General features: G+C 37.3%; 2 protein-coding genes across 8 annotated transcripts in view; one reads left to right on the plus strand and one right to left on the minus strand.

Moving 5' to 3' along the window:
• The first annotated feature begins 114 nt into the window (after nt 1–114).
• LOC112562009 (PHD finger protein 12-like) lies at nt 115–16,838 on the plus strand. Of its 2 annotated transcripts, none has more exons than XM_025234953.1 (15): nt 115–450; nt 613–800; nt 1,425–1,500; nt 2,395–2,641; nt 2,932–3,046; nt 3,225–3,357; nt 3,778–3,948; nt 4,237–4,374; nt 7,513–8,461; nt 9,750–9,860; nt 10,535–10,702; nt 11,143–11,238; nt 11,745–11,827; nt 12,735–12,968; nt 13,552–16,838. In XM_025234953.1, exons 1-15 carry the CDS (start codon nt 403–405, stop codon nt 13,801–13,803), a joined length of 3,009 nt encoding a protein of 1,002 aa, XP_025090738.1. In that variant the 5' UTR covers nt 115–402; the 3' UTR covers nt 13,804–16,838. The 2 variants fall into 2 exon arrangements, with proteins under 2 accessions (XP_025090738.1, XP_025090739.1); XM_025234954.1 differs by having other exon boundaries at nt 2,401–2,641.
• Nucleotides 16,659–20,665, minus strand: part of LOC112562008 — a 43,468-nt gene continuing 39,461 nt past the window's right edge. For all 6 annotated transcript variants that reach the window (XM_025234950.1, XM_025234947.1, XM_025234946.1 and 3 more), the window contains one exon: nt 16,659–20,502. The gene's annotated coding sequence lies outside the window, so the exon portion shown is untranslated. The remainder of the gene's footprint in view (nt 20,503–20,665) is intronic.

Raw genomic sequence — 20,665 nt, forward strand, 5'->3', positions numbered from 1 at the left:
TGCTTTAACACAGTGTCCTTCACCTTAGCTTCCGCTGTGGCATTATGCATTATCTGCGCATGCACACAGGCGAGCTCCCGGATAAACGCATGCGCAGATGTTCGTCGGACATTTTGCGCCAAGTTTCACGGCTTGGTTGATGAGAGAGTTTTGTGAAAGCTTCTTTTGTTTCGCATTTGACGTTACACGAGTGTTTTGTTCACTTAAAACATTTCACTAATGCCCTGACGTAATTTTCGTTTCAAGAAATATTTTTAAAATCTCATATATCATGAAAATATAACGCCCAAAATTAAACGTTTATTCTAGGTTGTTTACCTCCAAATGAAAATGATACGATAGCAATCTGCTGAAGTTGCTCTGTTGTATATACATCAAAGACAACTTTGTAGCGAATGCACCATGACTACCATCGAATACGATATGGATCTGAGCGGGGGTATTATGGAGGTACGTTTCTTTAGAGCATTATCTGTAAGAATTCGACGATATTTAGAACACGATTCGTAACAGTTGAGTCTCAGTGAGAGAACTAATTTTTAGCTTAGTGGTAGAAAATTAGCTAAGAAACAATATTGTTTGGAATGCAGCACAATTGTACATATTTTATAGCAAATCCAGAGACTCGTTGCGCCCCCCGTAAGTGAAGAGACCGCCCGTCGACTGAGAAGGCGAAATCGCACGGTCGAACATCGTCGACATGGGCGAGCCGTCAACCATGATTGTTGTGACAGTTGCAAGGAGGGCGGCGATCTTCTTTGCTGTGACCGGTGTCCGGCAGCTTTTCATTTGCTGTGCCAGTGAGTAATAAGGTTGCATTAATGAACACTGTGGAAAAAGGTTTAAAATATGATTTTGAGTGTTTCCCATCTATGGAATGCAAGAGGTTTTCAGTCCCCAAGTTGAAATTGTAGCAAGATGCCTCAGATCAAAAACATGAGTGTAGGTGGGTTGATATAGTAATCTTTATCCCTGATATCAACAAACTGTTTTTTTTATTAGTGTTATATTTTGTGTATCTAAAACTATATCCCTGACATTTAACAACAATGATTAATCATCAGCTTTCAAATGTAAAGCTGATCACAAAATATCTTATGCAGTAAGAGCTTTGATCTAAACTCATATGTTTTCACAAACCTAGTGCCATATCATTAGGATTTCACATCCTCTTTAGCAAATTTTCTTTATGTGATTTGGATTTCTTTTGCACAATTTACACATCATTTTTGCACACTGTAAATCTTGCTGTAATTTTGTTCGTGTGATTAATTTTCTCAGTATGAACACTAATTTTTCATTTTCTTTTTGAAAGCAGAAAATTTTCAGAAATGTTTTAGAAAAAAGGCTATACGTTGTTATCCTACATATTATGTATGATAGTATAATCATTCTACTTTTTAAAATCTAAAAATCTGTTACAGTGACCCACCATTGTCTGAAGATGACCTACCACCAGGAGAGTGGCTTTGTCATAAGTGCAAAGTGCTACAAGTAGAGGTGTGTTCCTTCTCATTTACTTCTGTTTCCATAAATACTTAATCGTATGTGTTCATAAATGATTAATGTAGTCCTTTAACCTGGTCTTATTATGCAACAAGAAGTGATACATTCATAAAATAGGTCTAGATCTTAATAGACGACACAAAGCATTAGAATTATAGAAACCCCTGATAATCACAGATTTGGGAGGATAGGTGCTTTATGTCAAGCCAGACTTTAACGGAGACTGTATGACACCAAAGCAGCTGACTTCATAAACAGGAACTGTTTGCAGAGAGAGAACAGTGTGACACTTGATCTTGTATGTATAAGGCCAGTCTGAATTGTGTTTCAGCACAAATAAATGTCATTTCTACTCTTGTAACATAAGGGAAACCTGAAATGGCACATACTATGTCAGTATGATTGGTTCATGGTAGCTGGCTTAACAGCCTGACTTTTGATATTTGCATATGGTCACTATGCCTTGTTGTCCCATTGTTCAGTTCATAAACTATGTTTTATTGATGGTAGAAGCAATAATGACAATGTGTCGTCTTGCTAGAACAACCAAAGAAAAAAATTTTTGACATTAGCAGTACGGAGAAAGTTAAAGGCCAAATAGTGCATCAGCTTACAACTTTCCATCATTGTTAAAAAGGATTGGAATACATTTCTCTTTGTTTAAAATTTGAAAGCCCCTCACTGCTATAATATTTAAGTTAAGTAGATTTTTGTAGTAGTCTCATTAAGCATGAGTGTTGACGCATGCTGTAAACAGAATAAACTTGCAGTGCTGCACTTTGTGAGTATCAGCAATAAAGCAATAAATATTTTGCACTCACACATTCCTTTATGTTTTAGATGGCTTTACAGAAATGCTGATAGATTTTATTTTGTAATTTTCTGGAGAGCAAGGATGAGGATGCTGAGAGTACATCAAGCAATAGATCGAATCGCTTGAAAAGGCCATTGTCAGCAGACATCACAGCAGAGGGTGAATCATCAACTCCAGCAGTACCTGCAGAGAAGAAGGATGAAAAAGAACCAGCAGAGAAAGAGGACAATGCATTCTGCATGTTGATCAAAGCAGCACGTCTCATGAACCCAATGCAGTTTGAGCTGAGCAAAGATATTGCTTGCACCACTCCACTACCAGGTGAGTATGGGCATTATAATCTGAAATGTTTGAGAAAGAAGATTAACGGGTTTAATAACTGGTTTGTCTTTTTGAGTGAGGATGAATGTATGCAGGTAGAAAGAATATGTTGCTTGCTCTGCAGCTTGAAAAATGCTGTATCCCATGCTTGACAAAGAGAGAAAGAGGTATTCTACGACATAAAGAAATGATATAATATTCATTCTCCAATTTTTAAATACAAGAAAAGAAAAGCAGGGACATGTAGTAACTGTAATTGTTCAATGTGTTTTGTGAATGATTTCATGCAGGTTCTAGCAAACGAGTGTATGGTCGTAACAGCCGAGGTGCATCAAAAAAGCAGGCACATGAATTGGACAATGGTTTAGTGCCCTTGCCAGCCAAGGTCTGCTTCATATGTTGCAAGTGAGTCTACTCAACCTTGCTGCAGCTAGGTGGGTGAGGTGACTTGGGGAGGAGAGGTTGGGGTTATAGTTTAATCTTAATCTCATGCTGTAGTAATAGCTAATTGTATGGTCTAGTCTTATTAATAAGTATTTTTCTTACATTTGACATATCAACACTTTCCATTGAATTGTTGCAGGAGTTGCCGCATTGGTCCTTTGGTCCAGTGTGATTACTGCCCATTGCTGTTCCACATGGATTGTCTGACTCCACCCCTTACCTCTCTTCCTACAGGCCGCTGGATGTGTCCAAACCATGTAGAACATTTCTTGGTAAGCCCATCTTCAGGATAGTGCATATGGAATAGAGAATAAAATATAGAATTGTGCATTTTCACCTCTACTTGAGAGCTCATTGTACTTTAACTTGGTGCAAAATGACATATACATATATGACCAATACTTTCAGTAGACAATACATTTATTCATAAATATACAGTAAATGTTAGTTAAATGTGCTATTTATTGGGTAGGGTCATTTAAAGTAACATTATTAACATGCAGTTGATACTGCCATGTGTAGATCAGGGATCACGTGGGATTTTTCCTGAGGTTTTTTTTTTTAAGAGTTACATTAGGAGATTATTAGGAGATACCTATTATGGGATAAAACAGTTGTACTTTGATGTACATATTTGCATTTTAATGCCTCCAAAACAAACTTTTGATCAAAATTTTATATATATCTATTAGGATGAGCACATGGTACGAAGCAATAGTTTGACAGAGCGCTTAAAACTGTGGGACCGTTACACTGGTATGGTAGACCAGGATGCTATCAAGCTGAAATTCTTGAGCAAGGTACACCGCAAAGACCCACCTTTTCGCATTAAAATGAGGATGCCACGGCGTAAAATGGTTCCAGTGAGTAGTAGTATTACATTTGTTGAACATGTTCACGCGTTATTTCTTCATAAAAATAGAAAGATATATTTCCGATAGATGCCAAGAAACGAATATTTACTACGATTTACTGCTTTGGTTTTGCAGTTTGTTCTGAGATGTGTCAAGTGTTTACCATTTTCTGTGGCTCATTCTGATCTGTTATGATATTTTCCAAAAACCTGTTTTTTTCCCCTCTTAGTTTTAGAAAAAGTTCCGTTTTGCAATGTTTGCTTTTATGCAGCAAATATAGCTGATATTCAATGACAGGTTCCTCCTGCAATCAAACAACTTTATGCAAATCGACCTTCCCTTTTGCCATATCCTAGTCGTGTATCATTACAAATGCAAGAAACGCCATCTGTAAAGAAAAGCACCTTTGATGCCTCTCCAGAAGAGCAAGAAGAAGTGAGTTACCTTACATTCCTGTAATATTTTCTGTTCCCAGTTTACATTTGTCTGTCTATTATTTGCTTATTCCATGAGACAGAAGAGATGATTATTTGTTTTGTAAGTTTTCACAGGTTGCATAGGAAAATGTCAATCAAAAAACAAAAGGTAGGACTGCAGTAAGAGACCTCTATAGAGAAAACAAATTGAGTGCATGATTATTGTCTATTGCTATTTGGCACAGTATTAGCATTGTCTCATTGTTAATGATGATGATTTTGATCTAGTGATATTTTAACTGTTTCTTCCAGCCAGTTATAAAATGTGGTTTATAGATTGAGATAGAAGCTGTTTCTTTTGAGACATTTGTTGCGAAGAACAATATTTAAAATCTTGTAGGTTTTTACAAGTTAGGAAATAAAGACCACTGCTGCTGTTCTTCAGACTTTGTGGATATTGACATTTTAAAAACATTGAAACTAGCATGAGGGAGGGGGAAAAATAATGAAACCCAACTTTGGGCTCATAAAAGCCATCTTGAATGAGCATAATCTAATATTTAAAAAAACTTGAGAAAAGCATGTTCAGATACATTTCTTACTGAAGTATATAAAAAAAGCAAAACATTCACCTTTTTCTTTTAACAGAAACATGCACCATTTCAAAGTCTCTCTCATGCACATACACATATAGAAGGAAGAGTAGGGGGACCAAAAAAAGATCCCTCCTGCAGAAGATGGAACCATTGAAAAGAGCAAGAGACAGTGTGTCTCATTGAAACAGGTCATCTCAGATAAAAGACATAACATAACTGGATGAATTAAGGGGGTAATAATGTGGACATACAAATATGTTGTAGTACAGTTGAATAATATTATGACAAAGATGATTTTAACTTCTTTGATTATGAAAAAACCTTGTAACACTATACAATCATAACGATTGTACAATCTTCCCTAAAATAAACTTCCCAAAGGCAAAGATGGACATCAGTTAAGCTGCATTCTCGTAGAGCTGAAATTAAGCTGTTTGATTGCCTATATATATATTTTAAATCACAACATTTATTGTCACAATATTTAGTTTGGTTCATTTTTTTTTGTCACTGAGAGTCCTTCAGATTTTGTGAGCTTCAAATGTTAGACACCAACCCACCTTTTTTTTCTGTCGCAGGAAACATTTTGGCTTGTATGATACATAAGGAATAAGCTTGAATTGCATGCATAAACAACAGTGATATTTCTGAACTAACAAACTTCGGTAAAATTTTTTTAATGCAAGTGGCAAGGCAGTGAATGAAGTTATGCCTGGAAAGTTGGAATATGCAGATTCCAATATAGATGGTTAAAAGAAAAAGATAACAAACACTGGATGTTATAGGACCCCAGGACAAAAAGACAAAAGTTCAATGTGAATTTTGCAATGTATGTTTGAATATTGCTTGTATGACTGAAGCTAGTTTAAAAGTAGACATGAAAACAAAGAGAAGAGAAGAATGAGAAGCACCATAGAGATGGAACTTCTTTAGACCTAATAAGAAAATGGCTAATAAGATTGTGCCCCATGTTATATCTTCCTTCTTTAATCTATAAATTTTTAATAAATTGAAATATAAGTGACAGATGACCTGTAGTTTTGTCTGCATGCTATGAAAAGGTTCATGAATGGTCCTTATAACTGCTTTTCAGGTCCTTTAAAAGATTGTAATCGGATTTCAATTCAATTATCAAAAGTGACATCATGTTATTTGAGCATAAAACATAGGCACCAATTTATCACCAGTTTTTCTTACATACAGGGTTCCCAGGTCCTTGCAAGGTCCTTTTAAGTCCTTTTATATTGAATTTTCGCCAAAAGGCCTTTTAAGTCCTTTTATTTGCCATGCGGTCCTTTCAAATTCTCACACAGGTCCTTACATTTTCTCTGTGACCCTTTTAAGTCCTTTTATCGATAAAATATTACCACAAATTTATTTCCGGAGTCGACTTTGGCGCAAAATACCGACGATTTTTCGCCGCATGTTTGGTCTACACATCTGTACAACACTAGTTGCCCTTCCGTATTCGCAAAAAACACTCTTTTTTCAAAAGGTCTTCAGAAACTTGCTCTTTCTTGAACTTTGATCTTCTAGTACTACTGTGCATAGCTCTATTTCTCTCTCTCTTCCCGTTAGAGTGTGTGTGCGAGAGAGAGACACGTGAACTGACTTTTGTATTACACCAAAGAATGGCTTTCAGGTTTTGCAATTATTATTACTTAGATTTCTAGAAAACTTGGAACATTAACGGTGTATGTTATCAGCGCGCTAAGGACACTTTTTAAGTTATCTAATCTAAATATGGCAGACAGGCATCAAAATTAACTCTTTGATTATTTATTACTAGGAATACATGTATTTGAGAACATAGAGAAGACCACAGATTCATAAATAATACATCTTTCCGACCACACAAGAGAAAAACTTAAGCATTGATGACTGTCACTTAGGTCCTTACGAATGCATGAAAGGTCCTTTTAAGGTCCTTTTAAGGTCCTTTTTTGGCACCATCCCTGATCCCTGGGAACCCTGTACATAATTTATCAGATTATTCCCTTGGACCCAGGATACACAGTAATTCTTGTAGAAAGATGAAGACAGAACTAATTTGGTATTTTCACCAATTTTTGATGATTTAAATCAGTATCTTGGTATCACTACTAATGCAAGTGTTAATGAAGAAGAGCACAAATACTAAGTCAACCATCAAAATGCGCTACATCACAAAGCAAAATGGCCAATGCACCACTGCCGATTTTCATGTTGGTTACCATTTATTTTCACAACATATAAATAATTCAAGTAGTCAAACACAATAAAATCATATTCTGTTAAATTGACCTCCCCCCAAAATTGATTTTGTGTGTGTGTGTGTGTGTGATAAAAAAATGAAATTTATCGACCCATTAAACACTGTTTTGAAAATGAATGATTTTTGTATGATCACCCCACTATCCATTAGCAAGAAGGCAGAGTGTGTCTGTACCTTAGATCAGATTTTGTTCGTATTACATTGATTTATAAGATTGTGCATGCTTGGTTGTTTACTTTCTTACTTGTAATTTGCAAGAAGTACAACACACATTCATTTACTTTCATTTACATTTTCTTTGTTTCAGTGGTTGGCAGGATTAGTATCTTTGCAAAGCAGCATTGCCAAGTTCATGGCCCAAAAGCAGCTGCAGTCAAACTCATTCTTAGGTCAGGGTGTCGACCCATGCAGAAATGCAGATTCGAGCATTGCCACCAAGCCTACAGCATCTGTTGCCCCAGTCATTCACTGTGGTGAATCAGATTTATCCATGATGGCACTAGAGCATCCCTCACCTGAGAATGTGCAGAAGATGACAGACAGCCTCATGGACTGTGAGAATACTGCAGGTGATGACAGTCCTGCATGTGATGGTTTAGGCAGCAGTGCTTCAAAAGGCAGCTTGCAGCTGGTGCATGAAAACTCACAGAATGGACCTGGTGAGCCCTTGCCTTCACCCAGCAATAGAAGTAGTGCCGTGTCCCTTCTGCACGGCAATCTGTGCAACAGCAGTGGTGGAGGTGTTAGTAGTGATGCTGAGGTATTGGACATTCAGAAGGCCAGGGTTGACGTTGCAGCAAGAACTAGAAGCAACAGTGCTGATGCAGCTGTAACCACAGCTGGCATAATTAAAGTGTCTTGGCCTAGTGGTGAGCGGACAGGCAATCAAAGCACATCTTCGATGGCTGGACAGCAAAGCTCAAAAGCAAATGTGCTAATGCCCTCTGGAGTATCTGTTCAACAACAGCAAGGTAAAAACATAGTCATCAGTACGATAAACAAGACAAACAATACAGTGGTCACCAAAGTGCTTCCAGGTGCTGCTGGACAGGGAACGACTAGCAAGGTTGTCTTGCCACAAAGTATGGGAGCACGGAACAATGGCAGCAGCCCTCCAACATCCATCTTGTCACCAAGAGTCCTGGTGCAGCCTTCAGCACGCACAACAAACTCTTCCCCTCAGGGTTCAACTATTCAATCTAATGCTGGGACGTCAGTTCCTTCCCCTAAAGTTATTACTGTGTCTTCAAGCTCAGGTATTGTGGCTTAAAATATGGTCATTTTCGTAGTTTAAGAGCAGAGTGTATGAGGGTAAAATAACTGTGATTTTACTTGACAGTTGATCTGTTGAATTTCTGTCTGCTGGATTTTTAAGCTGTTGGCACTTTTTATTGGTTTCAAACCAGATTGTCAAAATGTTTTAGATATCTTTGAGCTTCATACTTGTGTGGCGATTTAAAGTTGTTATTTAAATTTAATTTTACCCTACCTTGCCTGTCACATCTGTTCAGTAAATGCTGATTCATCATTTATATGATGCAAGGCTGCATATCATTTTTCTAATAAACATGTTTACTTTGATAAAAGAAAAATTACTAACTTTATTAATCGCAATGCGGAGTTATAACTTGGGAAGTGTAGTGTACCCAGTTATGGGGTTATTAAGAAAAGAGAAAAACTCAAGTTACTTTTGAACTTCTACTGGATTTGTTGTGTGCTCTCATAACTACCTTATGTTAAGAGTGTACTAGATTTTAATATGCATGAGCCTCTGACAAGTGGACCCTACCATGCAGAGGTTGCTTTTAGCATATATCTTATCTCTGGACTGCTGCCTGTTTGCTGAGAACAGCTTTCTGCCTCTTGCAAAATTGTAGGCTGTCAGGTCTCGGTGAACCATTTAGCAGGATGTTATCGGAACTAGCAATAAAATTCTTAAAGTTAATAGACTTTTTTTACTGTTACTTTCTATTTCCACGACCTCCACTTCCCATGATTCCGAACCAATAAATTAACAATACAACAGACATATAGCTTGAGCTTTTGTACCTAACAGGAGTTTGTATCATCTGTCTTGGTGTTGATCGTTAAACTGGAAGGAAATTTGGTTTTAACCTCGATCTAGAAGTGATTTATCAGCAAGCGGTCTAGAGATGTATGTCCATGGTTTTTAGCTGATTAAAAGTGGCTTCACATCTCTTACTGTAAATATATACACGTTTCTGTGTAAGACGATCATTATCATCAGAGATCACTTGAACAGTGGACAATTTTTTTTTTGATTTTGTGAAGAGGCTTTTTAATATTTTTAGTGGATCCTATGAAGGAAGATCTTAGAAACTTTTCTTTATATTTTGGATATGGTTTTCCTGTTCTAATACCAAACAGGATGAAGTGGCCAGTCCCTTTGCATGAAACACTATAGGCAGAAATACAAAATGACGAAATTGAACATAAAGGAATATGCTTGTCAACATGTTTTAAAAATGTGTAGAAATTTCATTATTCAGATGAGATGGAAACTGGTGTTTTTTGCTCATTTAGGTTCAAAGTCATCAGCTGTACCAGCAGGAGCCAAAGGAGGCTCAAACAATCTGAGTTCAGCTGTTTTGAATCTCAGCTCTGTTCTTCAGCAGTGGGTAGAGGGAAATGCAGGTAATTTTTATGATTTATTCTTATTTGTGAAGAAAAATAATTAAAAAGGTGAGGGGGGGGAAGGGGGACAAACATTTCTCATATGTTTAAACATTTGGGTTTGCTATAATCATATACAGTGATACCTCGGTTCTCGAACATAATTCGTTCCGGGAGGACGGTCGAGAACCAAATTGTTCGAGAACCGAAGCAATGAAACCCAAAGGAAATAATGGAAACTGGATTAATTCGTTCCAAGCCCCAGAAAATGCCTATTTACTGGCCTAATTTGTATATAATATGTAGAAAAACATGAGTCTCAACAAGAAATAAGAAATAAAAGTATTTATTAAAACAAAAACAAAAAAAACAAAACAAAAATGTACAGTACAGTAAATTGTGTTTCATTTACTGTACCTGTACCAAACTTTATGGCAGGAGGGAATGAATGTGGAGGGAGGAGGGAAGGGGGATGGTTATTGTCACTGATGACGCAAGCAAGGCGCTCTGGGCCGAATGAACGGCATTCGGCTCATCTCGGACGTTCGGATGTTCGAGTTCCAAATATTTGTTCGAATTCCAAGACAAAATTTTCTCGAATTTCCTGGTCGAATACCGATTTGGTCGAAAGTCAAGGCGTTCGAGAACCGAGGTATCACTGTACTTTTTTATGCTGTCTGTGCTTGTGATTGCAGACTGCACACCTGATATGGAGCTGAGCAAGATGGATGAAAAATTGCTACACTTGTTGGCATGGCAACGGCTGCAACAGCTGCTTCCTCCGTCTTCTCCTACTACTGCAAGAGCCTCAACTCCTACTATGTTTGGCAAAAAGAGTTTACTAAATGGGCTGATGACACCAGGTCTCATTTCCATTTTACCATTGCTTGTTCTTGTCTTCTTTATATTTATGGCCTAAATGATTAATTTGTTGCCATCTTTTCTCTTCAAAAATGGGGGATTGGATAGTAGGGGAGCAGATAGCCTAGTAATTAGAGCAACAATATCCAAACCAAAAGGCACACATATAAATTGGTTTGATACCCATGTTATACATGTAAGTTTTCAAACTGGGTAAAGAATTCTGGAAGGTAAGGCAGCAAGAGAGAGGAGCTGGCCCTAAGAAAAATGCAATTTCTAATAACTCACTTCTCTTCGACCATAAGGTCAACGGGACTCTCTTTACCATTTACATAACTTCAATCAGCTGGTAATTGAATTATCTAGAACAGGTGGCCATTTACTGAAGTTTTGCATTTGTGACTGTTTCCACTAACATAATTGTTATTTGCTTTTCCCTTAGGTTCTAGTGAAGTTCGGCCTCGAGCTGTTCTTTGTCCTTTGACTGGTAAAGGCCAGGCAGTCACTATGCCATACCGCACACTCAGTGTGGGCACAGGTAATAAAACATATTTTGAATTGTTTTACTTGTAACCAAACTCTACGAAGGGGAATTTATTTGATATTGCTTTTCATGATTTTAATTTAACTAGTGAAACCAGTTTGCAGTTAAATCAGGTTTCAAGCTGACATTGAAATGCAAGGAAAACAGCAAGGAGTAGGCTGGTGGTAGGGCAAGGCATATTGTGTTGTAAAGATGCCTTCAATAACTTTAATAAATTTGTCAAACACATTTACAAAAAGTGTTTTTGGACAAATTTAATAAAATTTGAGTGTCATGTGCAGAAGCTGGTGTGGGCAAAATACAGTGGGACATTTATATTGGCACTGCCTATTGATCTGGATTTAAAAACACAAAGTAAGCCTGAGAATACAAACATTCAAAAAAGCTTGCATGAATGGTACAACAGTTCATATGGTGCAAACGTGTGTGGTGTAAGTTGCCCAGAAGGCTTTTTAAGGTTATCCAGTATATATGTGTTTAACACAATTGATGCATTACAGGTGCTGATATGGATGTGCCTTTATTGAACTTCGGACATTGTAACTACATTTCCAGCAAACATGCTGTTATCTTCTATGATGAGGTAAAATTTGTGAGGAAAACAGAGAAAATCCAATCATGTCTAGGATCTTGAAGACCAGTTTATTTAATTTATATTCAGAAACAATAGATCCCAATTCTGGTGTAGTCAGTTAATCCATTGGTTATGTACTTTGACATTCATGCTGCTACCCAAACACCAATTTCAAGGCTATTAAAAAAAAAAAATAAAGATGACAGAAGGACTAATTAAAATTATTTTAAATTGAACTAAAAAGTCAGATTAATTAGAAATAAAGTGTTCCTGTATCAATCTGTGAAACTTGTAAACCCAAAAGAAATGTTATATAGATATATCAGTGGCATCCCCCTGTCTCCAATAAAAGAAATTTTCGTTTAGATTAAAGAAATGTGTGATGTCTAGTGGATTCTAATGGTCACACTCTGTAGAAATGAATAAAAATAACTTAGATGGTGAAATACAACTGAAGTGTTTGAAATAGGCCCCACCATGGAGAAAAAAAATCACTAGCCTTCTTCATGTGTTCTCTTGTGTTGCCATCATTACTGTAAACTTTACATTTTTTAATCAGCATGCGTGTAATAGGATTTAACTCCATTCAGAAAGGGTTCACCCTCTGAAATGATCAGATTTTGTCCCACTTTGCGAACAGTTTTGGAATAAAAATTAATTGATGCATACTTTATTATTAATTGATGGGGACTGGTGTGTATAGTTGTTGAAGGGAACTGTTTATATTTATCCTTGTAGGAGAAACAAGTTAATCTGTATTTGTTTAAAGCTTGTGTAAAGTGCTCACTTTGTGCTTTCTTATGGATATTTGATAAATTTTGATAAGTATTTTATTTTTCCTTTCTTTCTAATATTGTTATTACTTAGAGATGGGTGTTTTCTCTAAAATGAAATGTGTTTGAAATTTGCATGCTAGATGACCCGGCATTTTGAGCTGCTCAACTATAGTGAGCATGGGACAACCGTCGACAATGTCCTCTACTCTTGTGACTTCTCTGACAAACCTGCCACAACTCCACACCCTTCGCCAGTGGTTGCAGCAGTGCGTGAAATCATCAGCAAAAACAAAAACAACAAAAAGAATAGTAACAACAGCACCAATGGTGACTCCAGTAGAGATCGTTTTCTGATGTCTGCTCACTCTCAGGAGGTGAGAAGCACAAACAAGCAAAGAATCAGCAACTTCTAGTGCAGGCATTTTCTATTCATCTGTTACTCTGCCTTTCTAGACATATTACGATTTTTACTAGATGCTGAAGCCAGTTGCGTAGTAGTGCAGTATTTTATTTTGCTTGGGTGCCCATATTTTCATGGGAAGAATAATTTCTCACTTTTAAATTTTATTGTTTTCTTCTTTAACAAATCTTTTGCATTAGATGTAAATTTCATGGCTTATTTTGACCAGTTCTTATTCTTGCAAAGTTTGTAATTGTACTCTTATTTTCCTATTCTGATCTCTTCACTCTTGTTGTGCTACTGAACAAAGAAGTACAGTCACTTTTCTCTGTGATCCTACAAATTTGCCCACTACACCCAGAAAATGTAGTGTGATATATGTGGACATATCTGCAGGTTGTCCATAGCTGCAGAGATTTATATACTCTCTTTTTTTGCAAAATATGAAGGTAAGAAAGAATTTAATGTTCATGAGAGTATTGTGAAGTTGCTAGAAAAGATGTGTACTGCTCATAAATGTCTTTATGTTTTGGTTTTTTTTTGTGTGTGATGAATAGCCATTAAGACCATGTAACTGCAAAGCCAGTAGCTGGAGCTTCATGGGTGGCACAGGAGCAGGCTGGGAAGGAACTGCTTTGCTCAACCATGGCAGCTACATCAAGCTAGGCTGCCTGCAGTTTGTCTTCAGCATCGTGGACCAGCACATTTGCCCCGAGCCTGCAGGGCCGCCTGGATCACTGACAGTCCCTCGTGCTGTTAAACCGGAGCCCATGTCCTTGCTCAAGACTCATCTAAAGGCAGCTCAGTGAACAAGAATCTCCTCCTACCGTCTGGACATATGAGTAGAGCCACAGCCAACAGATGACTCAGACCAGATCCCCATGATTGTGTTCAGATGCTTTGGTATGAATGGACATGCTTGCGTATGCCATTTTCTGTCTTGTGATAGTTATTTAACCAATTCATTGTAAATTTTTGTTAAGTGACTCTCCTAGCATTCGTTGTCAAGAGTACAAGTTGTGTTTCCTCCATCACTGGAATCAAACTGCACAAAAATACACTCCCAGTTTGCCTGACTTTTGAACATGACATTTGTTGCGGAAGAGGCAGTATAGTTCACTTTATTTCCCTCTCCAAGCAATTTGTTATTCATACAAAGTTTCTTACAGTCTTAAATGTTGTCATGTGAAAGAATGCACTCATAAATCTTATCAAAAGCATAATTTGGGGTCTGTCTGTGCAGCAAGTGCGGGTGCAAGTTAAAAAACCACCTCATGAGTTAAAAGCGACACCTGCTAGATGTGATAATTTGTGCAGAACTTCTAGAACAGTGCAGAGATACTCTTTCTGTGCAGAAAAAAGGTGTAATGACCCTGCAATGCAGCTCATTAATCTGAAGCCAGTGGCTCATCTTCATTTGTCACCAAGCTAAATTTAGTAAAACAAAGCATGTTAAAATCCAGAGTATGAACTGTACCTTTGTATGAATTCCTATATTCTATGCATTTTTAGAAGTGGGCATTCCATCACAGGTGTCTACAGACCAGATGGTCATTGAGTTCATGTGTCTGGTGATCAGATTGTTGCAACTACCACTAGAATTTGTTAATCCTCAGCATTCACCTGGTAGTTGCAATCAACCTTATGTAGCAACATTAATCTGTTGACAGAAGACCTAATGCTCACCACCTTTACAAACGGCTGCATTGTCATCCAAACCGTCGTGAACTAGTGTGCAGTCAATTTACAGTGTGATGCAATTCAATGGGCATTGAGCAGCTGCAGAGTGTAATCCTTTGCAGGTGGTTATTTGGTCTACCTGAACAGATTCAGATAATGTATGTGTTGGGCAAGTGAAATGAGAATAGAATGCAACTCTCAAATTGCAGCTTTTTCATGGACTGAAAAAAAAAATGCTGGACAGGTGTGAATTTCTCTCCCATGGACACTTTGTGGCATGCCTAACTTTAACCCTTACCCAACTGCCCCTTTGCTCACCTAATCTGTGCTTTGTCATCCTCAGAGTAAGCTTACTACACCAAGAACACTTCATATGGATCCCTATGCTCAGTTCATACATTTTATGCCCCCAAGAGATGGAGGTCATGTTTGAGTGGTAGGGAGTTGATGCATTAAACTCTCCGCAGAATTCACAGGCCTGTCAAGTGCTTGGCCTAAGGTAACATACCTTGCTATTTTTGTGTGCGTGAGATTGAGAGAACACCAGCAAATCTAACCTTAAAATAAAATTCGAGAGGTAAAGTCACTGCTCTTTTAAATGCATGTTGACCCCTCTTAGCACGTCTTAAAAATATAGCCGAAGACTGTGAAGTTTGTTTATTATTGCCGCAGGAAACCTATACCTTTTTGGAGAGAAATTTGCTATAAAAGGAATGAAAATCACCTCCACATGCTTCCTGACTAAGCCATCCATTAGAGGGTTAAAATACATTGATTAGCCGATCAGGTTACTGTTACTTTGTGATTGCATTCTTTGTTGATAATAACACGGAAAGTATGAAATCAGACTTCGAGTTTTAGATGCTGCTGCAGAAAAACGCTATGCATGGGATTTGCAACTGGTGCGCTGTGGAATTAAAAACATAGTCTCTAGAACAGAGCTGCATAAGTAACTATTCATTTACCATGTAAACATTTATGGACATATTGTATAGAAAGCAATTTATGCAACCCTGACAACAGAGGAACAGCTAGTACAATTTTGAACTGCCTTTTAAACAGATAAAATTCTTGGTGGTGGGAGGACTGGTCTCACCAACTTGCTGTGGGCAACTGCATAAGCCATAAACCAAATAGGAGATATAGAAATGGGTATGGTTATTGTGGTTTACTATTTTGTCACTTGGCTTGCACATTCAGAAACTTTAATTACATTTCTTGCTCAAAATCTTGTTTACTCCATATGTTATCAAGAGTAGCTGTAAAAAAGGGCAAATTTTTTAAAGAGCCAACTCGTTACTATACTATTGTTCCTTTGCCTTCACTAGACTGTTCTTTGTGATTGCTATTATTCAGATTCATTTCACCAGCTTTGTAGCCGATCTGGGCAGTTCAGTTTAAAATGTGTTTTGTACAGCGGATTGCCTTTTTTTTTCAACTAACAATAACCATGCCCAGTATAAATCTCATCAGTTAAGGCAGGTGTTGTCAAAGTATTTCAGCCTGAGGGCCACTTGCCTAAAGTGAAAACTATGGCGGACCACGGAGGCCTAAAATAAATATTGTGAATTGCCGCATTTATTTATTACAATTCAAAACTAAATGTACTTCTGTGACAGTAGTATAGAAATAAGTTTACATATTACATACTTCGCGAAGTACACATACAAATTAAAATAGACTATCAGAGGGCGACTTTCAAAATCACGTGAAATAAAAAAAGTGCACTTTCAACGTCCATTTTAAAAAATTTTGCCTGTCTCATTTAGTTTTCAATTTTGTTTTACAAATAGGCTATTACAGCTTCATCTAATCCGTGCGTTGCAAAGGAGTTAAAATGCTTGCTTGCATGAATATGCATCTTGTTCAACTTGTGGTTTAGATAACCACCCAAAGCATCTATGCAATGCAGTAGGTTTGTGACTAAATTTAGCTTCAACTAATAGAAAGCAAAATCAGTCTACACTGGCCCATAGTCATACCATGTCAACTAAAATCTTTATTTTCACGCTGAAAACGACAGCCAACAAACAGCACAGCAGCTCATAACGTGATGGAAATGTGCATCATTCACACACACACTTGTTGAACTGCCCCAGCAGAACAACTCCAAACCCCAAAAGGAAGGTAACTGGGGAAGGGAAGCATTTGTATAAAAAAAAAACAAAAACAAAACAAACATGAATCACATGGTAGGCCGCAGATTCGGAAAGGGTGGGTGGGTGGGGGGGCGGGCGGATGATTAATATTTTAGCATATTAATTAACACAATGTGTTTGGAAAGCTGTTTTGCTTTCCACTTGTTTCATGATGACAAACAATACATTGAAGGCAAAAAAAAAAAAAAGAAAAGAAAGGTGAGAAGGGAGACAGATTGTTTTTCTTTTTTTTTTTTTTATGTATATATAACCCACGTGCACAAAACTTGCAATGTCCAAGGTGACCAGCAACAATGCCAATCTGATGTTTGGAACAGGGTAGGGACAATTCTCACGTATGATGCCACACTCCTGTGAACTACCTACACAGGTAAACCCATTAAAAGAACTGCAGGTATATCTGCCATATTTTAAGACTAATGTAATGCCACACACGGCACTAACAGAGAAAATACAAAATTATTATGTCCTTGCTGCATTTTCAACTCCCTTATAATGTTGCAGCAACATCGAGGTACATTGTATCCCTATCTTCAATGAAAATTTTGGAAGTATAAAATCTCTTCTTGTGGTGGCAAGATAACATGTCTCTTTAGCAATGCAAGAATTTTTGCTAGGTACCACAGGATAAGATGTTCGCTCTGAATAAATTTAAGCTATTGTTCTGATGTGTAGTTATCTGTGCACGTTTAAGTATTAGATTCTGCATACATACACCCATACACACAGGGTTTCCATTCTAGATCAAACAGTACAAAATACCATTTACCAAAATACAAAAATCAATAGCACTTCATAGTTCATCATAAATATGACAATATATATATCCCAGTTACACCTTATGTTTTAAAGGGCAATTTGTAAACATACAATCGTTCATAAAGATCACCACTGCCTGGCAACAAGTAGACTGGGATGTACATCTGCCCATGGTGACTGGACAGAACAAAATATAAGCTTTACAATTTTTTTTAAGTTCAAGCAAGCCAGCAATTACAAAAGTAAAACCAGTTTTGCACATGCTAATGCCACCAGCCAGTTCTGGGTCACCTTGCACAAAAAAAAAAAAAAAAAAAAAGATTTATGATTAACAATACATCCTGTATTTCAGAAACAAAGTGTTACCTTTTACATGGACTGGGAAAAAATAACATGCACATGTAGTATGGCATTATCACTAAGTTGCCACAACTGAGTTTGCTAGTTTTTTCCCCTTCCTTATCAAATTCACTATCATCTAAATGAGTGATGAATTTAAAAATAGGTGGAGTGGGGAAAAAAGTCCCAGTGGCAGAAAAAGTGAAGAGCAACATGGGGGAAAAAAAATGACAATTTATAAACTTCAGGAATGTGAATAAATACAAAAGCATTCTGGATTTGCATGTAAATGCTTTAAAAGTGTAAGATATTGACCATGTTAATGAAAAAGGGGGAAAAACATGTTTCAATAAATGATGGAACTTGGCTATGGCCTCTTCTATGCCCAAATACTAAACTGTATGGTTCAGAAGTTTAAGTCATGTACCGTGACAAACATCTAGATTTTGCAGCACTAATAACTGGTTAACTGAAACTGCTGTTTTACTTCTCTGGTATATGTCATATACTCTTACAATGGTGTCATACTAAACAACAGACACAGCGTAATGTCACCCCCTCAAAACTCCCAAATTTTGTGTTCAAGTTATTATGACACACCAAAAAAAACGAAAACAAAACCCAGAAATGCAAAGAAAGAAGCGACTGTTACGTCTTTCATGTTCCCTTCTAATAGAAGCCATGTCTGCAGCCAAAATGAAACAAATTCAACCCTCTCTCTTTAAACAATGAAATGAAAACAAGATGACCACAATAAGAGGGAAGCTTGCAGAATTGGTAATGATTAACTGTGCAAAATGCAACTGATGTGCATACAGCATAAAATGTGCAAGTGACAAAAATATACATAGAGGCATACCTGCATTGAAAATAAAGCTATCGACTGTAAAGAAACCAAAGTGACAGTTCCATGCAAGTCCCAACTTCCCATCTGAAATTATATCTCTTACGATTCTTCCCCATCCCCCTCCTGCCAGTCATTCGGAAGAATACAAGCAACATGTGTGTTACATGAATTCCACAGACTATTGATTCAGTGCTCTTTCTGCATGTTTGAGTGACTGCAGCAGATTACCTGTGCTATCTTCAGAGTTGTTGCTTCATTTTTAAAACAAAAATGCTGAACGGTCACTGCAGTTTGACATATACTTGGAATAGAGGCATTTTGCAACTTGACATCATGGCTTAGTATCGAGACTTTAAAGTGAAAAAAGTCAAAATTCAGAAATATAGCTTTCCCAGATGCAAACATTAAGAAATCTTGGGTCTACAAGTTGCTTGCTTACCTCTCCTGCTACCTCACCATCTAGACTGCATCCTGCACATTTCATTCAGCAGCTGCTATTAACTTCACAATTCCTGCATCATACCATGTTCAACAGGCCAGTAAGCCTTTGCCTATGCCAGTTTCTCTCCTTGCCACGTTGCAAGGCTGCTTCTTTAAGCTTGCTTTCAAGAGCAGCTTATCTCACCACTATTAACTTCTGAACACTCTCCAGCACTTGTAACAGCTACATGGGATCAATGTGATAAGTCTCCTAATTTTTTTTTTCCCTGAAGCTTTTATACCATGCCACTTATTGACTGGGATGTTTCAAGGTATTCAGCCTTCAATTAAAGAACAAATTAAAAAAAACAAAAATCAAAAACACTTAAAGCATTATACTATACTGAGGTAGGAGACTTGCAGTTTCCTTTTGGTTTAAATGGCAGGAGAAAGAGGGTATTTCATTTTCTTCTTGGAATCTTTATTCCATTTTATCAAATGTGCTACCAGAATTTCTATGCTGTATCACCTAATGTTGGCACAAATTTTTGTCTCCGAGCATGTGACGTTCATGCAAGCCTCCCTCCCCCCAACAAAATCAACAAAAAACCAAAAACCAATGCCTGCAGAGTGTGGCAATTTTCTAACACTGGCAGATATTTTGATCCTGGTGGATTTTCTTCAAAGCCATTTGATGTTTATAGTATTTTTTTTTCTTTTAAAGATACAGATTAGCAATTTGCATAAAGCACTTCAGTGCAGTGAATGCCATTTTGTACTTCTGAGTTAGCTGTACGTGTATTTTTTGTTTTTTAATGTAACAAGCCCATGCCTTAAGTTTTCCATCTTATACCATTAATCTTGGGAGAACAATCAGCAAAATAATCTTATGCACAAACGTATTCTGCTTAACTATTCAGTTTCTATTCCAAGAATAACTTTGACAGAGCGTTATTAAAAACCGAGTACAGCCAAATTTTGAGCTCAGATTTCACAATACTTGAACAAACACTTTCTGGATATATGTCAAGGTTCCACTTTTTGAAACATACATAAGAAAGCCTGCTTGAATGTACACATCAGCTACAGCAGGGCCCACACAAAAACTGTACAGTGCCAACAACAGCCAAATGCGAAAAAAAAAAAAAAAAAGGTGGGGGAGGCTTGATTCTGCTATGGCACTAGACTTTGGCAGTCTACTGCTGCTGTTTGAAACGAAGACTGAGAACCCATTACATTTCTGACCATATTCTGAAGAACCACCACATCCGTACAAACTGTCCATGCTGTTAGCTTGCTGGGTTCTGAAACAGAATGTACCAGTGCACCAAGTGAAACAAAAAACCTCTTTTTAACACATTTTATTTCCTTCTATAGAAACTATTACCTTAGGTTTGGACTCCTAGCAATTCTGACCAGCACTGAACCACTCATTGAAGGTAATACACATATTTCTCTTTTTCTCTT

This window comes from Pomacea canaliculata, linkage group LG4 (genome assembly GCF_003073045.1).
Source record: "Pomacea canaliculata isolate SZHN2017 linkage group LG4, ASM307304v1, whole genome shotgun sequence".
NCBI lineage: Eukaryota > Metazoa > Mollusca > Gastropoda > Architaenioglossa > Ampullariidae > Pomacea > Pomacea canaliculata.